At 46.0% G+C, this 23,292-nt stretch overlaps 1 protein-coding gene across 1 annotated transcript; it reads left to right on the plus strand.

Moving 5' to 3' along the window:
- Nucleotides 1-45: 45 nt before the first annotated feature.
- On the plus strand, nt 46-1,811 carry LOC116609843. The gene is made up of 2 exons (XM_048724492.1): nt 46-113; nt 356-1,811. Exons 1-2 carry the CDS (start codon nt 46-48, stop codon nt 1,809-1,811), a joined length of 1,524 nt encoding a protein of 507 aa, XP_048580449.1.
- Nucleotides 1,812-23,292: the final 21,481 nt, after the last annotated feature.

Consider the following 23,292-nt stretch of genomic DNA (forward strand, 5'->3'; position numbering starts at 1 on the left):
TACGGGAACACTCCGACCCCAACCAATGGAGATACGTAGAGAGTGATGATAATCCGGCAGAGGACGCCTCGCGTGGGCTTAGTCCAAAGGATCTACACAAAGCCTCAAGATGGGTGAGAGGCCCAGACTTCCTATGGAAAACGAAAGAAGCTTGGCCCAGCAGCAGCGAACAGCCACAGCTACGTGACGACGACAAAGAAGTGAAGAAGATAACAGTGCTCGCCACTTCGACTAATCAAACAGCCTTCCCTACGCTGATCGAAAGGCTCGAGCGCTTTTCCGATTGGTTCCGTGCAAAAAGAGCAGTCGCAAATTGCTTACGATATCAGAGCATATTGCGGTCTCTTGCCACTAGAAATCAAGAGCATAACATAGAGGACAAGCCTTTGACGGTGCAAGAGCTAGTAAACGCCGAGCTTCCGATCGTGCGCGAGTGCCAGAGATCAACCTTCACCAGTGAGATCAATCAGCTTAAGAAGAGGAATGAAGAAGACGGTGGAGCCAGCAGAGCCAATGTCTTGTCGTCGAGTAGCTTACATCGCTTGGACCTCTTTCTCGACGATCAGGGTTTACTTAGAATTGGAGGCAGACTACGTCAAGCAAGCCTTGATGACACAGTCAAACATCCCCTTATATTGCCAAAAGATGGACACGTGACATGTGAAAGAGGTCCATGGCAAATCTTCCCAGAGGGAAGAGGGATAACAGTAAACGAGATTCAGTTATCAGGGTACTGGATTGTCGGCTGCAGCGCCGCAGTGTCAAGATTCATCCACAACTGCGTCGTATGTAACAAGCTTAGAGCTGCCGCACAAGGACAGAAGACGACCGATCTACCGAGCGTTAGGCTGAACCCCTCCCCTCATTTCACATACGTAGGTGTAGAAAACTTCGGTCCTTGGTACGTAAAGGAAGGTCGCAAAGAGCTGAAGAGATACGGTGTCCTCTTCACGTGCATGGCATCAAGGGCCATCTATCTAGAAGTAGCCCACAGCTTGGAAACCGATTGGTATATCAACGCCCTACGCCGCTTCATCTGCAGGCGAGGCCCAGTAAGGGAAATGAGGAGTTACCAAGGCACTAATCTAATTGGTGCAAAGAACGAATTACAGAGAGCCCTAACAGAGATGGATTGTGGATGGATTGTGAAAGAGAACTGTGATTGGTTCGAGACCAAGTTCAACCCCCCATCCGCCAGCCATCGAGGAGGAGTGTTGGAGAGGCAGATCCGAACGGTGAGAAGCGTTATCTCCGCACTTCTCGAGAAAAATGGGCGACAACTCAATGACGAATCGCTTCTCGCATATATGTGTGAGGCAGAAGCAGTCGTCAACAGCCGGCCACTGACACAACATTCCTTGTCCTCAGCTGACGCCGCTGAAACACTCACCCCTAAACATTTTCTTACCATGAAGACAAAGGTAGTTCTTCCTCCGCCTGGAGTGTTTCAATCACCAGACCAGTACTCAAACAAAATGTGGAGAAGAGTGCAACATCTTTCGAATGAGTTTTGGACCAGGTGGAGGAAAGAATTCCTCACCTTCCTTCAAGAATGTCAAAAGTGGGTACGTCCTAGACGAAATTTGCAAGAAAATGATATCGTACTGATAAAGAACGACAACGCGCCCCGCAACTGCTGGAAAGTCGCACGCATCTCTAACGCAGAACCAGATGACGACGGGCTTGTGCGCCGTGTCACATTGGTCGTAGGAACGTCCAACCTTTCCGCCAAGGGCCAGCGAAGAGAAGCACAATCCACCCTTGAGCGACCAGCGCAAAAACTGGTACTGCTAGTACCAGCCTCGGAGTAAGACCAGGGAGATTCCCGTCGAGGAGCCAACACAAGACCACGGACGAGACAAGACGGCAGAGGTTTGATAACGTAGACCAAGCGATCTACACGAACTTTACATATAGCCTAAAGACCTGATTTATTTGATTCAATGAACACTATAGGGGATAAATTGATAAACCAATTTAGGGAAGCCATGTAACGGCATTCAGTTATGCGTTCATAAAATGTTATCGATTGGTTACAACGGTTACAATTACTTACGTAGCCCGTGTTGTACCTAGTTGATTGGCTTGAATATCGAATTACCGTAAGAACTGATTACCTAATGGGACAAACGTGAGATAACTGTGACAAATAAATCAAGACTAGAAGCCTTTCTAAAGACCCGCAAACGTTGTTTGACCATACGCACGATCGTGCGGGGCGCGTTGTCGTTCTTTATCAGTACGATATCAGGATGTGCCTCCGGTTTCGCCTGTATTTTGTGTCACCTACTTTGACTGTGTAGCTACGGTTGTCTAATGACTCAGTGCAGACCCCTGGTATCCAGCGTTCGTTCCCAGGTAGCTTCATTCTCACTGTCTCCCCCGGAGAAATCTTGTTGAGAAGTTTTGCGCGCCGATTATAGTGGAAACGCTGCAGTTGTTTTAATCCTGCGAGTGCACGGGTCTCCCTTTCAGTGTCATGGCGAGGCTGTAATAAAGTACCTGCCATCGGAAGGAGGGTTTTGCACCGCCTTACCATCAGTCGCTGCGCTGGACTAGTGCCAACCCCTTCTGTGGGAATGTTACGCCAATCAAGCAGCGTCAAATACTCTGACTGACCAGAGTCTTTGCACTTCTTGAAAAGACGCTCCACGGTCTTGACCGCGTTCTCCGCCTTACCGTTGGACTGCGCATACGTTGGAGATTATGTCACGTGGTCGAACTCCCACTGCGCGCAAATACCGAAAACACGGCAGAAGCAAACTGCGGTCCGTTTACAGTTACTAGAACGTCTGGTATTCCATGTCTCGCGAAGACCTCTTTAAGTTTCTTGACTATGCTTCTTGTAGAGGTAGTATTCACGCGCGCCACTTCAATGTAGCTACTGTAGTAATCTGTTATCACCAGTTATGTCCTTCCGTCAATCTGACAAAGGTCTGCCGCAACCTTTGACCAAGGCCTGGCCACAAATTCGTGCTGTATGTTTGGTTTTTTTGCTTTCCCACTGCGATGAGCAAGACAGACATCACATTTCCGTACATATTCCTTGATTTCTTTTGACATAAGAGGCCAGTAGAGGCTATCACGTGCGCGCCGTATGCATGCTTCGATGCCGATGTGGCTACTATGGGTAACTGCCTTAAATTCCTTGCGGAGTGCTGCTGGTACTACAAGCTGCTGTCCTTTGAATATATTACCCTGTACCACAAACGCTTCCCGAATGTCAAAATACGGGATCAAACAAGGTGACACATCTGACCTGCTACTAGGCCAGCCATGTAGTATCTTTGAACCAAGCTCTTGACTTACAGGGTCATCAGCGGATGCGTGCTCGATCTGCTGCCAGCGGGCCTCACTCACGGGTAGCAATACCTTTTGATCAACATCCACTAGCTCATGGATGTAGGATTGTGGTCAGGAACCGTGACCAGTCACGTGTAAGGGATTACATAACGGATGTAAGGGATTATGGGTAGGAGTAGAGGAGCCGGAGTGCTATGTATATATGCGATAAGAGTAGGATAATAAAGCGGATGATCTACGAATATTGCCGTCGTTTAAAGCATTCGACCCAGAACATTACATTGGCGACGAGATGAACTGTTATTTCTTTGGCTGAACGGCTATGTTGAAGAAGATAGAGGCAATATTTTAGACTGATTATTTGCGGCATACCAGACGACAATGGTGAAACGGCGGCGATCCTAACTCTGATAGATGTGAGAGGGATCCCCTGCTTTAACCCCAGGGAAGACTCTTCAAACTTGGCGATCAGATGGAAGAAATGGAAGCGGTCATTCAACCTTTATCTGACAGCAAAAGGAGTAGTGAATGACAAACAGAAGGTAGCGCTACTTCTGCACACGGCGGGACTAGACCTACAGGAAGTTTATTTTACTTTGGTCGGCGAAGACGAGGAAAAAGCATTCTCTGAATGTGTAAAGCTTCTGGACGACTATTTCATTCCTAAAGTCAATTTGCCATTTGAAAGGCACCAGTTTCGCCAAATTAGTCAGGCTCCAGGCGAGAAAGTTGATTAGTTTGTATCACGTTTGAGACAAAAAGCGAGCACGTGCGACTTCAATAACGTAGACGAAACAATACGGGATCAACTAATAGAGAAGTGTTTAGAAAATCTAAACTGAGGCGGAAATTCTTGGAGAAAGTAAACGCTAGTTTGAAAGATTTACAAGATGTTGCTCGCGCTTACGAGGCCGTAGAAGAACAAATGTAGTCATTGGAGAGTTCGCACGCGGTGAACGCACTCAACCAAGGACGTTGCTTTAATTGCAATCGGACAGGACATATTGCGAGAGACCCAGTCTGTCCCGCGAAATCTCAGAACTGTAACTCTTGCGGGATAAAGGCCATTTCTCGGCGTATTGCAAGACTACACGGAGAAAGGGCAACGCGTATCAGATTGCCGCCGAGGAGAACGGGGATTCGGAAATAAACGAGTCGTATGCGTTTGCGGTCGGACAGAATGACGGCGCTCGCTCTGTCGAAGTGAACCTGACTATCGGAGGAGTAAGCCTAGAGGGAGTCCTGATTGACTCGGGAGCTACATGTAATCTTATTGATTATGCGACGTGGACTTACTTGAAGAACCATCGAGTAGAATGCAACTCCGCGAGTTCCAATAAGAAATTGTTTGCTTACGGACAAAGCAAACCAATTGACGTCGCAGAACTTTCACGACATAGATAATATGCGAGGCGAGTGGCAAGAGATGCCGGGACGAGTTCACGGTTATAAGAGGAAAAGAAAAGGCTTTGCTAGGAAAGAAGACAGCCGAGCAGCTTAAAGTACTTGGGGTAGGGCCGGAGACAAGAGAAAGTGTGAATGCGGTTGTAGAAGGTAGCGATTCTGATATTCACGAACAGTATTCTGATATTTTTTCGGGAGTCGGAAAACTCCAAGATTACAAGTTGAAACTTCATGTCGATGAAGGGGTCTCGCCGGTCGCACAGCCTGTACGGAGGTTACCGTTTGGATTACGGGATAAGGTAGACGAGAAGCTGGATGATTTGCTAGAAAAAGAGATAATCGAAGAGCTACCGGAAGCGACACCGACAAGATGGGTTTCGCCACTGGTTGTTGTTCCAAAGGGTGATGGCAAGGACATACGCGTATGCGTAGACATGAGAAGATCGAACGAGGCGATTATAAGAGAAAGGCACCCCATTCCGACAATAGAAGAGGTGCTGTACGACCTGAACGGCGTGACTGTGTTTAGCAAAATCGACTTGAAGTGGGGTTTCCATTAAATTGAGCTAGATGAGCACTCGAGAGACATCACTACATTCGTGACGCACAGGGGATTGTATCGATATCGGAGATTAATGTTTGGGATTTCATCAGCACCAGAGAAATATCAGAAAATCATTTCGGATGTTTTAACCGGCTGTCACGGAGTGGCGAACATTGCAGACGATTTGATTGTTTATGGAACTGATCTAGCCGAACACGATGCAAATTTGCATAAAGTGCTGTCACGGCTACAGGAGAAAGGCCTGACGGTAAATAGAGACAAGTGTCAATTTAGATTACCCAAGTTGACATTCTTTGGGCATGAGCTCAGTGCTCAAGAAATTACACCGAGCGAAGAGAAGATTGCGGCAATAGTGAATGCGAGACCACCACAGAATGTTTCTGAAGTGAGATCATTTATACAGCTTGTACAATATTCGGCGAAGTTCATTCCAAATTTTTCACAGATCGCCGAACCGTTGCGGCGTATGCTCAGAAAGGAACAGTCTTTTGTCTGGGACACAGAACAATAAGAGGCATTTGACAAGCTAAAGGAACTGATGAATACCGCGACTGTATTAGCATATTTTAAGAGTGATTGCAAGACGAGAATTGTGACGGATGCGGGACCGGAAGGGATTGGCGCCGTTTTGCTTCAACTACAAGACGAACAGTGGAGAGCTGTATCGTACGCCTCAAGGAATCTTTCAGACGTGGAAAGGCGTTATGCTCAGACAGAGAAAGAGGCGCTTGCTGTCGTGTGGGCATGCGAAAGATTCAACATTTACGTGTATTGTCGGAGTTTGAATTGGAGACAGACCACAAGCCATTGGAATATATTTCCGGTAAGACCTCGAAACCGTCAGCAAGGATCGAAAGATGGGTGTTACGACCCCAGATCTACAACTACAAAATGATTTATCGGCCTGGGAAGACAAACATTGCAGATGCTTTGTCGAGACTGAATCAGAGAAGACCAAAGGATAAGAGCAGCGAGACCGAGGACACTGTTAGATTTGTGGCTATGGAGGCAACACCGGTTGCGTTGACAACCAGGGAAATTGAGCGCGCGTCAGAAAACGACCCGGAACTACGAAGCGTCCACTACTACATCAGGTCTGTAGACTGGTCTCAGTGTAAACTAGCGGCGTACACTTGTATAAAGAATGAACTGTGCACTGTAGGGAAGCTTGTTATGCGAGGAGACATAATTATTATCCCTGCAAGTTTGAGAAGCAGAGTCCTGGCGGCAGCACACGAGGGACACCAGGGAATAGTAAAGACCAAGAGCCGACTTAGGGCGAGCGTGTCTGCAAATCTTGTACGGATGTCAAGTGGTTGGGCAGTTTGCTGCCCCAGAACCAATGAAAAGGTCGGAACCGCCGTCCGGACCGTGGCAAGACCTGGCCATCGACCTCATGGGGCCAATGCCGACAGGAGCACAGGACATCGCCACCACTTTGGCCGCAGGCAAATGGCGAAGTTGAACGACATAACCGCACGCTGTTAAAGGCATTTAAGATAACAGCGGTGGAAGGCAAGAACTGGAGAAACCAGCAGAACCGCACGCTGTTAAAGGCACTCAAGATAGCAGCGGTGGAAGGCAAGAACTGGAGAAACGAGCTGCCAACATTTCTGTTAGCATATCGTTCTACTCCGAAAGCGACCACGGGAGCGACGCCAGCATTTTTGATGTTCGGTAGAGAGCCCAATACAAAATTGCCAGAACTCAGAGGGGAGAAGTCAATTTCGGATAAGAGTATGAGGGATTTCGAATGGAGGAACAAGTTGAGTCAAAAGAGTTATGCGGACGAAAAGAGTCATGCGGTAAGCAGTCCTATAGTACCAGGGGACAAGGTGTTGCTGAAAAAACACCAAAACATCTGGGAAACTGGAGCCGAATTTTGAAACAGAACCGTATACAGTTATAACAAAGGAGGGGAGCGATGTGACAGTAGAGTCAGAGGAGGGAGTTGTATACAGGAGAGACAGCTCATTTGTCAAGCCCTACCATGTCCCAGCAGAGCGGAGTGAGCCGGATCAGCCGCCAGAGAACGAAGAGATTAGCTCTAGTGCTAGACCTAGACGCACAGTAAAGACACCAGAGCGCTTTAAGAACTTTGTTTTGGACATGCGCTAGAGTGTTACAAAAACAATACAGGGACATATCAGTGATATATGCCATATTACTTTTATACTTGTCTTGTTTTGTTTGTAGATAGGATTTTATAATTATTAATGCGTAATTAAGTGGAAAGGGAGGGATGTAGGATTGTGGTCAGGAACCGTGACCACAATCCTACGTCACAATCCTATTACACAACGGATTTAAGGGATTATAGGTAGGAGTAGAGGAGCCGGAGTGCTATGTATATATGCGATAAGAGTAGGATAATAAAGCGGATGATCTACGAATATTGCCGTCGTTTAAAGCATTCGACCCAGAACATTACAATGGAGGTGGTCCGATGCGTTAACTTCGGGTAGGTAGGCCCTACTGAGTGTGTCTGCAAGGAACATGTCTTTACCCTTCTTATATGTAAGGTTCAAACTGTATTTCTGTAACCTGAACAGCATCCGTTGTAGCCGTTGCGGTGCAGCATTGAGTGGTTTGAGCACAATGGCCTCAAGGGGCTTGTGGTCTGTTTCGACATGAACTACGTCTCGACTGTAAATATATGTCTCAAATCGTTCGCAGGCAAACACAATAGCTAACAGCTCCTTCTCAATCTGAGCGTATCTGGTTTCTGCTGACGTTAACGCCCTGGATGCATAGGCTACCGGTTGCCCGTTCTGAAGTAGAGCCACTCCCATACCCGAATGTGATGCATCGCACTGAATGGTGACGGGCCCCTCCAGGTTTTAGTATCTCAATACTGGTGTACGGGTTATGGCATCCTTAAGCTGACTCAGTGCTGTGGCTTGTGCGCCTCCCCAGGACCATTCGACATCTTGTTGTGTAAACTCCCGCAGAAGCTTGGTAACCTCAGACAGGTGCGGGAGAAACTTGCCAAAGTACTGAGCCAGCCCCAGGAGTCGCTGTACCCCTGCCTTATCTGTAGCGTCAGGCATTTTAACGATGGCTTTTACCTTTGTTGGGTCAGCCTTAAGACCTGTGCCGGTGGCCACGTGCCCGATAAGCGACACTTCTGTATGTCACAGCCTTATCTTGTTGGTGTTTAGCTTGAGACCGCTATCCTCACAAAGCAGATGATGGTCTAATGCGGCTCGCATCCTCGTGCGTTTTCCCATAACCAACAACCACAAAGTAATCCGCGATTACCTCCACATTGGGCATGTCCTAAATGAGTTCATGCTTCCTTCGCTGGAAGACTTCGGGAGCCGAGCGAATTCCGAATGGCATCCGTTTCCAGCGATATCTTCCGAATGTGGTATTGAATGTCGTCAGGTATGATGACTCTTTGTCAAGCTCGACTTGCCAAAACCCGTTTTTTTACGTCTGGTTTGGTAAATTACCACATCTGCCTATAAAGCTGCATGAAATAAGCTGCATAAAATTCAAGTAGCAGCTAGCAAATATATCTTTTAAAAAGGCTGATTCTCTCGCCATACACTTATGCTGTACCCTCCCTATAATACACTAATAAACTTGTCATGATTTTTATCATGATTATTATTATTATGATTATTAGTCTATGGTACATACATTCCATGGGGGGTACTCCCTATATCCATCAGATGGGTATGATATCTTTTAGGGTGTAAATTTGGAGCCTTGGGTATCTTTTAGGGGTGAAAATGAGGATTCTCAGAATTTTTATAACCTTGGTATCTTTTATGGCACTGGTAACATCGCTAATATAACATGTAGCCAGGCCATATCCACTTAGTGACTGTTGGGGTTGTTTGACAAAATCCCTGACGATCATCCCTGTCTGATTGTCTTCAAAGTACACCCCCCTCTAGGACATAAACTTAAATGTCAAGACAATGTTTGCATAAGCCCAGAGATTTCTTTTATTTAAAGATGGCTGGTATACCATTTGAATTTCATAAAGCAAATATGGCATATGATCATTGTGGCGTTTGAATGAAATTGGAATCATCCCCATAAGTTAAAAATAGGGTCCCTTTAAATACCTTGTGTGATTTCTCACTCATTTGCTTGCTGTACTTATGTGGAATATGCTGAATAGCACTCTTCTTCCGTGGCTTCAAGGCTACAAAGTAGTCCACCAGCACCCTAGTACACCAGCACCCTAGTCCACCAGCACCCTAGACACCAACACGATATAATCAAGTCTCTATTCCAGTTTTTCACTTAGTGAAGACATAAAGGCAATGTTCTGCACATCTAGAATGTCTGGCTTTTTCCTCAGCATTGTTTTTGTTCCTGACACTCGGTTAAGTATCATCCTGTGATTGACCCAATGAACACATCTGTTTTGGTGGTTTTGGTCGAGCTTCAAGTTTTGATTGGTGATTTCTGTTTGCACCTTCTTTTGATCATGGTCATAATCTTCTCCAAGCTCATCCATCTTAGCCAATACACAACTGTTTGCGCAGGTAAGCTACATTTTGTTAAATCGTCCAAGATTTGTCTTTTATGGGAATAAAAATGAATAAACTTGAGCAGGTCAACATTTGAGGGCTTCATATAAGCTTGCATGAACAATGTTTAGTTCTAGAATATATCCATACACCCGTCTCCAATGGGGGGATTGGACATTCCATAGGGGTAGGGGATCAAACCAAGGGAGGGGAATTAAATGCTCTTTTTCCTTAACAATCAATGTTTTTTTCCATGGGGTTGGCAATTCCAGAGGTTTGGGGGGTCATTTGAAGTGGACTGGACAATTTAACACGTACAAGGGGCATTAGCCCAGGGCGGGCAAGAAGAGTAAATTTGGAAGGTAGTTATTTGAAAAAAAAAAACATACTTTTTCTCTCTCACCTCGATTGATCCAGTTTTTAGGAGAATGGCAACAATCGTTGATTTGGCGTTCATGCGACGACTGCGCTGCTTCAATGAGATCGAGCCAGCTAGGGCCACACTCGGTAACCAGGTTGAATTCTTCGTCCCCTTGTAAAGGACGATTGTCATTAAAATATGGGCGCTCTTGTTTTCCACTCCTGGCACAATGCTTCCATACTGAAATTGATTAGGTCATCCTTCCCGCATTTCCCTAAAATAGGCTTCTTATAAGAACACAAGCCGTCTACTTCTCCTAATACTTGATGTAGTATTTTCTTTGTAATTATTATCACAATGGGCTCACATTTTATCACAGCGATTCTCTCCGGTGGACCGTGGACCAACGCCTTTCCTAAAGCTTCATATTTAGGCTTCAAGGTCTTGTCAAACGTTTTCGATGGGTATTCGACGGTCACCTTTACCTTTACCTCTTCGGTTGAGCTTTTGTTACTGACTGCAAGCTGCTTCAATTTTAGTGGCGTTGATGCTCGGGTCCTGGACGATTGAATTCGAATTGGCCAAATGCATTATAGACGAGCTGATATGGCTGCTGGGGCATTAATACCATTCTAGGCCTTGTCGGGGAATAAAAGGGAGAGATGGTAGTTGTTACCTGTTGAAATCCTAGTGACTTGGCGGCTGATCTACCGTTTACAACAGACGGGGCATCACTTTTTTCAGAATCCCTTCGCATCCTTTTTGATCTTCCCTGTTCGCTTTATGTAGAGCGCAGATCTTCTCTTAAGTCTTCAGCACTTTTTTTTCTTTTGAAGCTTGATTAGTTTTCTATAGCAATTTTTGCAATTTTTGCAAAGAAACAAGTTGTTGGCAGAATAGAAGCCGACATCGATGCCGCGTACGGAATTTAGAAGGCGTGGGAAATCAAACTTTCCTCTTCCGAAAATCTGTATTCTTTCTTTTCAAATAAAGCAATTTGAATCCCCGTGGACAAGTTTGCGAGGCGTTTTCTCCATCGACGAAGAATTTAAAGTAGAAAACAACCATATCGAATGTAATTGGTACTCAAATAGTTGCGATTTCTCGGGAAACACTTAATGGGTCTGTTGCAACACGCTCTTTGATTGGCTATTGAGTCGCTTCATGACATACTCTCGAAAACAATGGGGCAACGGCATTTTCGGGTCAAAGAAGCAGACGCTCGAGTGGGGAGGATCTGGGACCGACACAGAGAGCGGCTGCAAAGGAGGCTATGCCATCCCCGGTTTTCGAGGTTGACACTTTATTCACATCCGATCACATCCGATGCCTTAGATCCCATACGGAGCATGTCGGTAATGATCACATCCGATGCCTTAGATCCCATACGGAGCATGTCGGTAATGATCACATTCGATGCCTTAGATCCCATACGGAGCATGTCGGTAATGGTCACATCCGATGCCTTAGATCCCATACGGAGCATGTCGGTAATGATCACATCCGATGCCTTAGATCCCATACGGAGCATGTCGGTAATGATCACATCCGATGCCTTAGATCCCATACGGAGCATGTCGGTAATGATCACATCCGATGCCTTAGATCCCATACGGAGCATGTCGGTAATGATCACATCCGATGCCTTAGATCCCATACGGAGCATGTCGGTAATGATCACATCCGATGCCTTAGATCCCATACGGAGCATGTCGGTAATGGTCACATCCGATGCCTTAGATCCCATACGGAGCATGTCGGTAATGGTCACATCCGATGCCTTAGATCCCATACTTAGCATGTCGGTAATGATCACATCCGATGCCTTAGATCCCATACGGAGCATGTCGGTAATGATCACATCCGATGCCTTAGATCCCATACGGAGCATGTCGGTAATGATCACATCCGATGCCTTAGATCCCATACGGAGCATGTCGGTAATGATCACATCCGATGCCTTAGATCCCATACGGAGCATGTCGGTAATGATCACATCCGATGCCTTAGATCCCATACGGAGCATGTCGGTAATGGTCACATCCGATGCCTTAGATCCCATACGGAGCATGTCGGTAATGATCACATCCGATGCCTTAGATCCCATACGGAGCATGTCGGTAATGATCACATCCGATGCCTTAGATCCCATACGGAGCATGTCGGTAATGATCACATCCGATGCCTTAGATCCCATACGGAGCATGTCGGTAATGGTCACATCCGATGCCTTAGATCCCATACGGAGCATGTCGGTAATGATCACATCCGATGCCTTAGATCCCATACGGAGCATGTCGGTAATGATCACATCCGATGCCTTAGATCCCATACGGAGCATGTCGGTAATGATCACATCCGATGCCTTAGACCCCATACGGAGCATGTCGGTAATGGTCACATCCGATGCCTTAGACCCCATACGGAGCATGTCGGTAATGATCACATCCGATGCCTTAGATCCCATACGGAGCATGTCGGTAATGATCACATCCGATACCTTAGATCCCATACGGAGCATGTCGGTAATGGTCACATCCGATGCCTTAGATCCCATACGGAGCATGTCGGTAATGATCACATCCGATGCCTTAGATCCCATACGGAGCATGTCGGTAATGATCACATCCGATGCCTTAGATCCCATACGGAGCATGTCGGTAATGATCACATCCGATGCCTTAGATCCCATACGGAGCATGTCGGTAATGATCACATCCGATGCCTTAGATCCCATACGTAGCATGTCGGTAATGATCACATCCGATGCCTTAGATCCCATACGGAGCATGTCGGTAATGATCACATCCGATGCCTTAGATCCCATACGGAGCATGTCGGTAATGATCACATCCGATGCCTTAGATCCCATACGGAGCATGTCGGTAATGATCACATCCGATGCCTTAGATCCCATACGGAGCATGTCGGTAATGATCACATCCGATGCCTTAGATCCCATACGGAGCATGTCGGTAATGGTCACATCCGATGCCTTAGATCCCATACGTAGCATGTCGGTAATGGTCACATCCGATGCCTTAGATCCCATACGGAGCATGTCGGTAATGGTCACATCCGATGCCTTAGATCCCATACGGAGCATGTCGGTAATGATCACATCCGATGCCTTAGATCCCATACGGAGCATGTCGGTAATGATCACATCCGATGCCTTAGATCCCATACGGAGCATGTCGGTAATGATCACATCCGATGCCTTAGATCCCATACGGAGCATGTCGTTAATGGTCACATCCGATGCCTTAGATCCCATACGGAGCATGTCGGTAATGATCACATCCGATGCCTTAGATCCCATACGGAGCATGTCGGTAATGATCACATCCGATGCCTTAGATCCCATACGGAGCATGTCGGTAATGATCACATCCGATGCCTTAGATCCCATACGGAGCATGTCGGTAATGATCACATCCGATGCCTTAGATCCCATACGGAGCATGTCGGTAATGATCACATCCGATGCCTTAGATCCCATACGGAGCATGTCGGTAATGATCACATCCGATGCCTTAGATCCCATACGGAGCATGTCGGTAATGATCACATCCGATGCCTTAGATCCCATACGGAGCATGTCGGTAATGATCACATCCGATGCCTTAGATCCCATACGGAGCATGTCGATAATGATCACATCCGATGCCTTAGATCCCATACGGAGCATGTCGGTAATGATCACATCCGATGCCTTAGACCCCATACGGAGCATGTCGGTAATGATCACATCCGATGCCTTAGATCCCATACGGAGCATGTCGGTAATGATCACATCCGATGCCTTAGATCCCATACGGAGCATGTCGGTAATGATCACATCCGATGCCTTAGATCCCATACGGAGCATGTCGGTAATGATCACATCCGATGCCTTAGATCCCATACGGAGCATGTCGGTAATGATCACATCCGATGCCTTAGATCCCATACGGAGCATGTCGGTAATGGTCACATCCGATGCCTTAGATCCCATACGGAGCATGTCGGTAATGGTCACATCCGATGCCTTAGATCCCATACGGAGCATGTCGGTAATGGTCACATCCGATGCCTTAGATCCCATACGGAGCATGTCGGTAATGGTCACATCCGATGCCTTAGATCCCATACGGAGCATGTCGGTAATGATCACATCCGATGCCTTAGATCCCATACGGAGCATGTCGGTAATGGTCACATCCGATGCCTTAGATCCCATACGGAGCATGTCGGTAATGATCACATCCGATGCCTTAGATCCCATACGGAGCATGTCGGTAATGGTCACATCCGATGCCTTAGATCCCATACGGAGCATGTCGGTAATGATCACATCCGATGCCTTAGACCCCATACGGAGCATGTCGGTAATGATCACATCCGATGCCTTAGATCCCATACGGAGCATGTCGGTAATGATCACATCCGATGCCTTAGATCCCATACGGAGCATGTCGGTAATGATCACATCCGATGCCTTAGATCCCATACGGAGCATGTCGGTAATGATCACATCCGATGCCTTAGATCCCATACGGAGCATGTCGGTAATGATCACATCCGATGCCTTAGATCCCATACGGAGCATGTCGGTAATGATCACATCCGATGCCTTAGATCCCATACGGAGCATGTCGGTAATGATCACATCCGATGCCTTAGACCCCATACGGAGCATGTCGGTAATGATCACATCCGATGCCTTAGATCCCATACGGAGCATGTCGGTAATGGTCACATCCGATGCCTTAGATCCCATACGGAGCATGTCGGTAATGATCACATCCGATGCCTTAGATCCCATACGGAGCATGTCGGTAATGATCACATCCGATGCCTTAGATCCCATACGGAGCATGTCGGTAATGATCACATCCGATGCCTTAGATCCCATACGGAGCATGTCGGTAATGATCACATCCGATGCCTTAGATCCCATACGGAGCATGTCGGTAATGATCACATCCGATGCCTTAGATCCCATACGGAGCATGTCGGTAATGATCACATCCGATGCCTTAGATCCCATACGGAGCATGTCGGTAATGATCACATCCGATGCCTTAGATCCCATACGGAGCATGTCGGTAATGATCACATCCGATGCCTTAGATCCCATACGGAGCATGTCGGTAATGATCACATCCGATGCCTTAGATCCCATACGGAGCATGTCGGTAATGATCACATCCGATGCCTTAGATCCCATACGGAGCATGTCGGTAATGATCACATCCGATGCCTTAGATCCCATACGGAGCATGTCGGTAATGATCACATTCGATGCCTTAGATCCCATACGGAGCATGTCGGTAATGATCACATCCGATGCCTTAGATCCCATACGGAGCATGTCGGTAATGATCACATCCGATGCCTTAGATCCCATACGGAGCATGTCGGTAATGGTCACATCCGATGCCTTAGATCCCATACGGAGCATGTCGGTAATGGTCACATCCGATGCCTTAGATCCCATACGGAGCATGTCGGTAATGATCACATCCGATGCCTTAGATCCCATACGGAGCATGTCGGTAATGATCACATCCGATGCCTTAGATCCCATACGGAGCATGTCGGTAATGATCACATCCGATGCCTTAGATCCCATACGGAGCATGTCGGTAATGATCACATCCGATGCCTTAGATCCCATACGGAGAATGTCGGTAATGGTCACATCCGATGCCTTAGATCCCATACGGAGCATGTCGGTAATGGTCACATCCGATGCCTTAGATCCCATACTTAGCATGTCGGTAATGATCACATCCGATGCCTTAGATCCCATACGGAGCATGTCGTTAATGGTCACATCCGATGCCTTAGATCCCATACGGAGCATGTCGGTAATGATCACATCCGATGCCTTAGATCCCATACGGAGCATGTCGGTAATGATCACATCCGATGCCTTAGATCCCATACGGAGCATGTCGGTAATGATCACATCCGATGCCTTAGATCCCATACGGAGCATGTCGGTAATGATCACATCCGATGCCTTAGATCCCATACGGAGCATGTCGGTAATGATCACATCCGATGCCTTAGATCCCATACGGAGCATGTCGGTAATGATCACATCCGATGCCTTAGATCCCATACGGAGCATGTCGGTAATGATCACATCCGATGCCTTAGATCCCATACGGAGCATGTCGGTAATGATCACATCCGATGCCTTAGATCCCATACGTAGCATGTCGGTAATGATCACATCCGATGCCTTAGATCCCATACGGAGCATGTCGGTAATGATCACATCCGATGCCTTAGATCCCATACGGAGCATGTCGGTAATGATCACATCCGATGCCTTAGATCCCATACGGAGCATGTCGGTAATGATCACATCCGATGCCTTAGATCCCATACGGAGCATGTCGGTAATGGTCACATCCGATGCCTTAGATCCCATACGTAGCATGTCGGTAATGGTCACATCCGATGCCTTAGATCCCATACGGAGCATGTCGGTAATGGTCACATCCGATGCCTTAGATCCCATACGGAGCATGTCGGTAATGATCACATCCGATGCCTTAGATCCCATACGGAGCATGTCGGTAATGATCACATCCGATGCCTTAGATCCCATACGGAGCATGTCGGTAATGATCACATCCGATGCCTTAGATCCCATACGGAGCATGTCGTTAATGGTCACATCCGATGCCTTAGATCCCATACGGAGCATGTCGGTAATGATCACATCCGATGCCTTAGATCCCATACGGAGCATGTCGGTAATGATCACATCCGATGCCTTAGATCCCATACGGAGCATGTCGGTAATGATCACATCCGATGCCTTAGATCCCATACGGAGCATGTCGGTAATGATCACATCCGATGCCTTAGATCCCATACGGAGCATGTCGGTAATGATCACATCCGATGCCTTAGGTCCCATACGGAGCATGTCGGTAATGATCACATCCGATGCCTTAGATCCCATACGGAGCATGTCGGTAATGATCACATCCGATGCCTTAGATCCCATACGGAGCATGTCGGTAATGATCACATCCGATGCCTTAGATCCCATACGGAGCATGTCGGTAATGATCACATCCGATGCCTTAGATCCCATACGGAGCATGTCGGTAATGATCACATCCGATGCCTTAGACCCCATACGGAGCATGTCGGTAATGATCACATCCGATGCCTTAGATCCCATACGGAGCATGTCGGTAATGATCACATCCGATGCCTTAGATCCCATACGGAGCATGTCGGTAATGATCACATCCGATGCCTTAGATCCCATACGGAGCATGTCGGTAATGATCACATCCGATGCCTTAGATCCCATACGGAGCATGTCGGTAATGATCACATCCGATGCCTTAGATCCCATACGGAGCATGTCGGTAATGGTCACATCCGATGCCTTAGATCCCATACAGAGCATGTCGGTAATGGTCACATCCGATGCCTTAGATCCCATACGGAGCATGTCGGTAATGGTCACATCCGATGCCTTAGATCCCATACGGAGCATGTCGGTAATGGTCACATCCGATGCCTTAGATCTCATACGGAGCATGTCGGTAATGATCACATCCGATGCCTTAGATCCCATACGGAGCATGTCGGTAATGGTCACATCCGATGCCTTAGATCCCATACGGAGCATGTCGGTAATGATCACATCCGATGCCTTAGATCCCATACGGAGCATGTCGGTAATGGTCACATCCGATGCCTTAGATCCCATACGGAGCATGTCGGTAATGATCACATCCGATGCCTTAGATCCCATACGGAGCATGTCGGTAATGGTCACATCCGATGCCTTAGATCCCATACGGAGCATGTCGGTAATGATCACATCCGATGCCTTAGACCCCATACGGAGCATGTCGGTAATGATCACATCCGATGCCTTAGATCCCATACGGAGCATGTCGGTAATGATCACATCCGATGCCTTAGATCCCATACGGAGCATGTCGGTAATGATCACATCCGATGCCTTAGATCCCATACGGAGCATGTCGGTAATGATCACATCCGATGCCTTAGATCCCATACGGAGCATGTCGGTAATGATCACATCCGATGCCTTAGATCCCATACGGAGCATGTCGGTAATGATCACATTCGATGCCTTAGATCCCATACGGAGCATGTCGGTAATGATCACATCCGATGCCTTAGATCCCATACGGAGCATGTCGGTAATGATCACATCCGATGCCTTAGATCCCATACGGAGCATGTCGGTAATGATCACATCCGATGCCTTAGATCCCATACGGAGCATGTCGGTAATGGTCACATCCGATGCCTTAGATCCCATACGGAGCATGTCGGTAATGGTCACATCCGATGCCTTAGATCCCATACGGAGCATGTCGGTAATGATCACATCCGATGCCTTAGATCCCATACGGAGCATGTCGGTAATGATCACATCCGATGCCTTAGATCCCATACGGAGCATGTCGGTAATGATCACATCCGATGCCTTAGATCCCATACGGAGCATGTCGGTAATGATCACATCCGATGCCTTAGATCCCATACGGAGAATGTCGGTAATGGTCACATCCGATGCCTTAGATCCCATACGGAGCATGTCGGTAATGGTCACATCCGATGCCTTAGATCCCATACGGAGCATGTCGGTAATGATCACATCCGATGCCTTAGATCCCATACGGAGCATGTCGGTAATGGTCACATCCGATGCCTTAGATCCCATACGGAGCATGTCGGTAATGATCACATCCGATGCCTTAGATCCCATACGGAGCATGTCGGTAATGATCACATCCGATGCCTTAGATCCCATACGGAGCATGTCGTTAATGGTCACATCCGATGCCTTAGATCCCATACGGAGCATGTCGGTAATGATCACATCCGATGCCTTAGATCCCATACGGAGCATGTCGGTAATGATCACATCCGATGCCTTAGATCCCATACGGAGCATGTCGGTAATGATCACATCCGATGCCTTAGATCCCATACGGAGCATGTCGGTAATGATCACATCCGATGCCTTAGATCCCATACGGAGCATGTCGGTAATGATCACATCCGATGCCTTAGATCCCATACGGAGCATGTCGGTAATGATCACATCCGATGCCTTAGATCCCATACGGAGCATGTCGGTAATGTAGACGGGTAGCCATCTTGAATAGTTTGCCGATCCATTGAAAAAAAGGAAAGGGTCATAGCTGCCGTGGATTGAAGATGGAACTCCCAGTCGCCATCCCTTTCAGGTCTTATAAATCAAAGGAGAATCTGTACCATTTAAAGGTAGTTGTTCCAGAACTGAAACATGGGTGAACGTGATTCATCTTTGAGCTGTTGGAATATATCGAAGATACGTGAAACCGATTGGCAGGCTGTTGAAAAGGCTTCCCCCTTTCCATCTCCAGTCAACTTCAATAGATTCATATGGGGGCACGTTCTGGTCAAAATTATGTACAATTAATATGATGTATTGTTCTAATTATTTTTATGTATGCAAAATTCATTTTATGTACTACTAATTAATTTCGTGTATATAAAATTAATATTATGTGCTGTAATTGATGTAATTTAAAATCAATTATTTACGTCTTACATATTTTCTTATTATATTCTTATTATTATTTCTTATTCGAATTAATTTTTTGTTGTCGATAATACTGAGGCGAATCCCATATGCCATTGCGTGCCCGTCGCGAGAAACCTTGTCCTTGCACACTTGTATCTTACAAAATGGCGGCTCGCAATCGCCGTAGAGTGATTTTTCGAGAAAGAAATGAAGGCGGATTTCGCCACTTCTTGATCAATTTAAAATCCGTTTTTCAATTTTTTCTGTCTCCGGCGAATATAGATATCTTACGTCTTGGATGATCTGAATCGTGCTAAGTTTCGATTGCTTGATGCTCCAGGTACCATAACTATGCTTTTGTCCGACCTGGCGAGAGGCGGGCCTCTAATCCAACCGGACTCCCGCCCGATGTTATACGTGAACCTCTGCAGAATATACACCAGTGTGTGACATCTCTTATCAATATTATAACAGCTGAGATAGATCTTTGTCCAACCAACCATTCATTCGCTACTCTTCGTTCAACAACACAGCTTGGGCCTGGAAAAAGCGCTATGAAATTTCTAGAGACCAACTGAAAAACGATCACTGTTTTTTTTCATGACAGAAAATAGCTGATATGCTTCAAGTAAGTGTTTCTACTGTGCAACGAAGATGAAAGGAAGTCTTGGATAAGTGATGAATATGAAGGTTATTCTAAAATCACTGACGATGAATTAGATGCGATTCATGCAACTATAACAGGGAACAATACCGAAGGCCCTCTAACCCCAAACATTGGAAGGCGGCGGTTTATTGGTGCACTTCAAAGCCGTGGCATCCATATTCAAAGATGGAGGGTAACCGAATGCTTGCTCCGAATGGATCCCATTGGTACAGCTTTGCGATGGAGAATGACAATTCACCGTAGAAGATATTATGTTCCAACTCCCAACAGCCTGTGGCATATTGATTCTGGACATAAGCTGATTAGATACAAACTGATTACTCATGTTTGTATTGATGGGAAAACGAGGTTGTTAATATATGTCATGTGTTCCAACAACAACACTGCTGATACAGTTCTTAATCTATTTACTAATGGCGTAAGGGAATTGGGACTTCCATTCCGTGTACGCTCATACTATGGAATGGAAAACTTCTATGTTGGAAAGTACATGTTAGAACACTGTGGTGCAGGTTGAGGAAGCATTATAACAGGTTCATCAGTCCATAACTCAAGGGTTCAGAGATCTCTTCGGGATATTTACTCTGGCGTGTTGGCTTTTTATGCTCGTATATTTGAATCAATGGAAGATAATGGCATATTGGATAATGTTCATTTTTTCAGTCTTCATAGATCACTGCAGGAATTTCTCCAACAGATGAACAATCACCCAGTCTCGAGTGAAGAAAACCAATCCCCTTCACAATTGTGGGAAAAGGGAATGTTAGAAAACATGTATTCTGGGCACACTGCACTTGGCACTTGACACCAACAGATGAGTATGGAATAGACCCAGAAGGTGTTTTGTAAGCTGAAGAAGAGGATTATCAGGTTAATGTTGACACCAACAGAGATTGATGAGTATGGAATAGACCCAGAAGGTGTTTTGTAAGCTGAAGAAGAGGATTATCAGGTTAATGCTGACACCAACAGAGATTGATGAGTATGGAATAGACCCAGAAGGTGTTTTGTAAGCTGAAGAAGAGGATTATCAGGTTAATGTTGACACCAACAGAGATTGATGAGTATGGAATAGACCCAGAAGGTGTTTTGTAAGCTGAAGAAGAGGATTATCAGGTAAATGTTGACACCAACAGAGATTGATGAGTATGGAATAGACCCAGAAGGTGTTTTGTCTGCTGAAGAAGAGGATTATCAGGTTAATGTTGACACCAACATAGATTGATGAGTATGGAATAGACCCAGAAGGTGTTTTGTAAGCTGAAGAAGAGGATTATCAGGTTAATGTTGACACCAACAGAGATTGATGAGTATGGAATAGACCCAGAAGGTGTTTTGTCTGCTGGAGAAGAGGATTATCAGGTTAATGTTGACACCAACAGAGATTGATGAGTATGGAATAGACCCAGAAGGTGTTTTGTAAGCTGAAGAAGAGGATTATCAGGTTAATGTTGACACCAACAGAGATTGATGAGTATGGAATAGACCCAGAAGGTGTTTTGTCTGCTGAAGAAGAGGATTATCAGGTTAATGTTGTCCCTCCTGCATTGAACGTCTCTGATGAACAGTGAAATTTGATGCCATGCCCACTAAATAATGATGAGAACTGTGGTATAAACATTTTCTTGCGGTGTGTAGGGTTGGTTCACTCTTTCCTGGCCTCCACATAGGCTGTTCAAATAGTTTTATGTGCAGATAAGTTGTAATTTACTGTATATGCTTATTATGGAACTAAGTATGCTAGTATTGCCTTTCAACCTACTGTGACTCACATAATTGTAATATGACACAATAATATTGGGCAGTAACACTAGAACACCCACCCCCCTGTTCAGGACCTATGTATTCCAAGGTGGGTGGTCCCAGTGTGGTGTGAAAATCCAGGGTTGGTACCATACAAGAGGAGAAAAAAACCCAGCTTCACCAGCTTGTGCTTGGAGACTTGAGCTTGTGCCAACATTGCCTCCCTGCCACCATTGCCTCCCTGTGTGTCATTCCCTGGGATGGTTGTATTTCTATGAATATATACTTCGATGAATATTATATTTTGTCCAGAATAAGAGTAAGTGGCATAGATGAGTTTAGAGGTATTTGGAACATCTCAGTTAACAAAATGTTTAAATAAAAAAGATGCAGGTGTAATGTAAACATGTTGCTTTATTCGTTAACTTATTTAACACAATAGCATGTGCTGTACAGCAATGGCTGAGAATATTATGAAATCAGCATTTTTTTTGCAAAACGACATTTTAAAGCAATAACATAGCAACAATGCAGGCAAACGAAAATAAAACGATAATTTGTTTGTAATTGTGCAGTGCTCATTTAACTGCCATGAAGCAAAACTGATAAACGGTTGGGTCTCTCATACCTTGCCGAAGTACTACTCTGTGAAGGTAGCTTAAAACCAGAGCTTGGGCTAGGCAGACTAAGGATGTTTGTACATGTGTGAGCTGTAGGTGTAGCATCCACTATTTCTTTTGGTTCCTCTGTACTCAAGTCTACCTCTTTTAGGACAAATTCTATGGAGGGGTGGATGTGGAATCCCAAAAGAAGCTCATTAGATGCAGCTGTAACAAATTCTAAGATGTTACCCAGCTCCAGTTGTAAGTCACCACACTTTTTTTCCCACTTGCTACTTCTCTTACATATTTTACGAGCATGGTATAAATTTCCTTTTCATAGGTCACAGCATTGCTGGCTTGTTCGGAAAATTTACCCTTTAGAAGTTGCAGCAGTCTTGGGACAGTTAGCTCTCCTTGACATTCTGGCCGCATCAAGTGAAATAGCAAAGGAAGCTGTCGAAAGGCAGTTAGCATTCCCAGCTGTTCAAGTCCAGCCTGCATTTCGACTATACAAGAGCTTGGAGTTGCTGACACCACCTGCTGCAATATATTCTCTCTATAAATGCTGGCATTTGTCCATTCTGTA

Source organism: Nematostella vectensis, chromosome 3, assembly GCF_932526225.1.
Source record: "Nematostella vectensis chromosome 3, jaNemVect1.1, whole genome shotgun sequence".
Lineage (NCBI taxonomy): Eukaryota > Metazoa > Cnidaria > Anthozoa > Actiniaria > Edwardsiidae > Nematostella > Nematostella vectensis.

Coding starts and splice junctions, on each gene's coding strand:
- LOC116609843 (XM_048724492.1), top strand. CDS start 46: ATGATAATCCGGCAGAGGACGCCTCGCGTGGGCTTAGTCCAAAGGATC. Junction 114..355: donor TACACAAAGCCTCAAGATGG/GTGAGAGGCCCA, acceptor TCTTGCCACTAG/AAATCAAGAGCATAACATAG.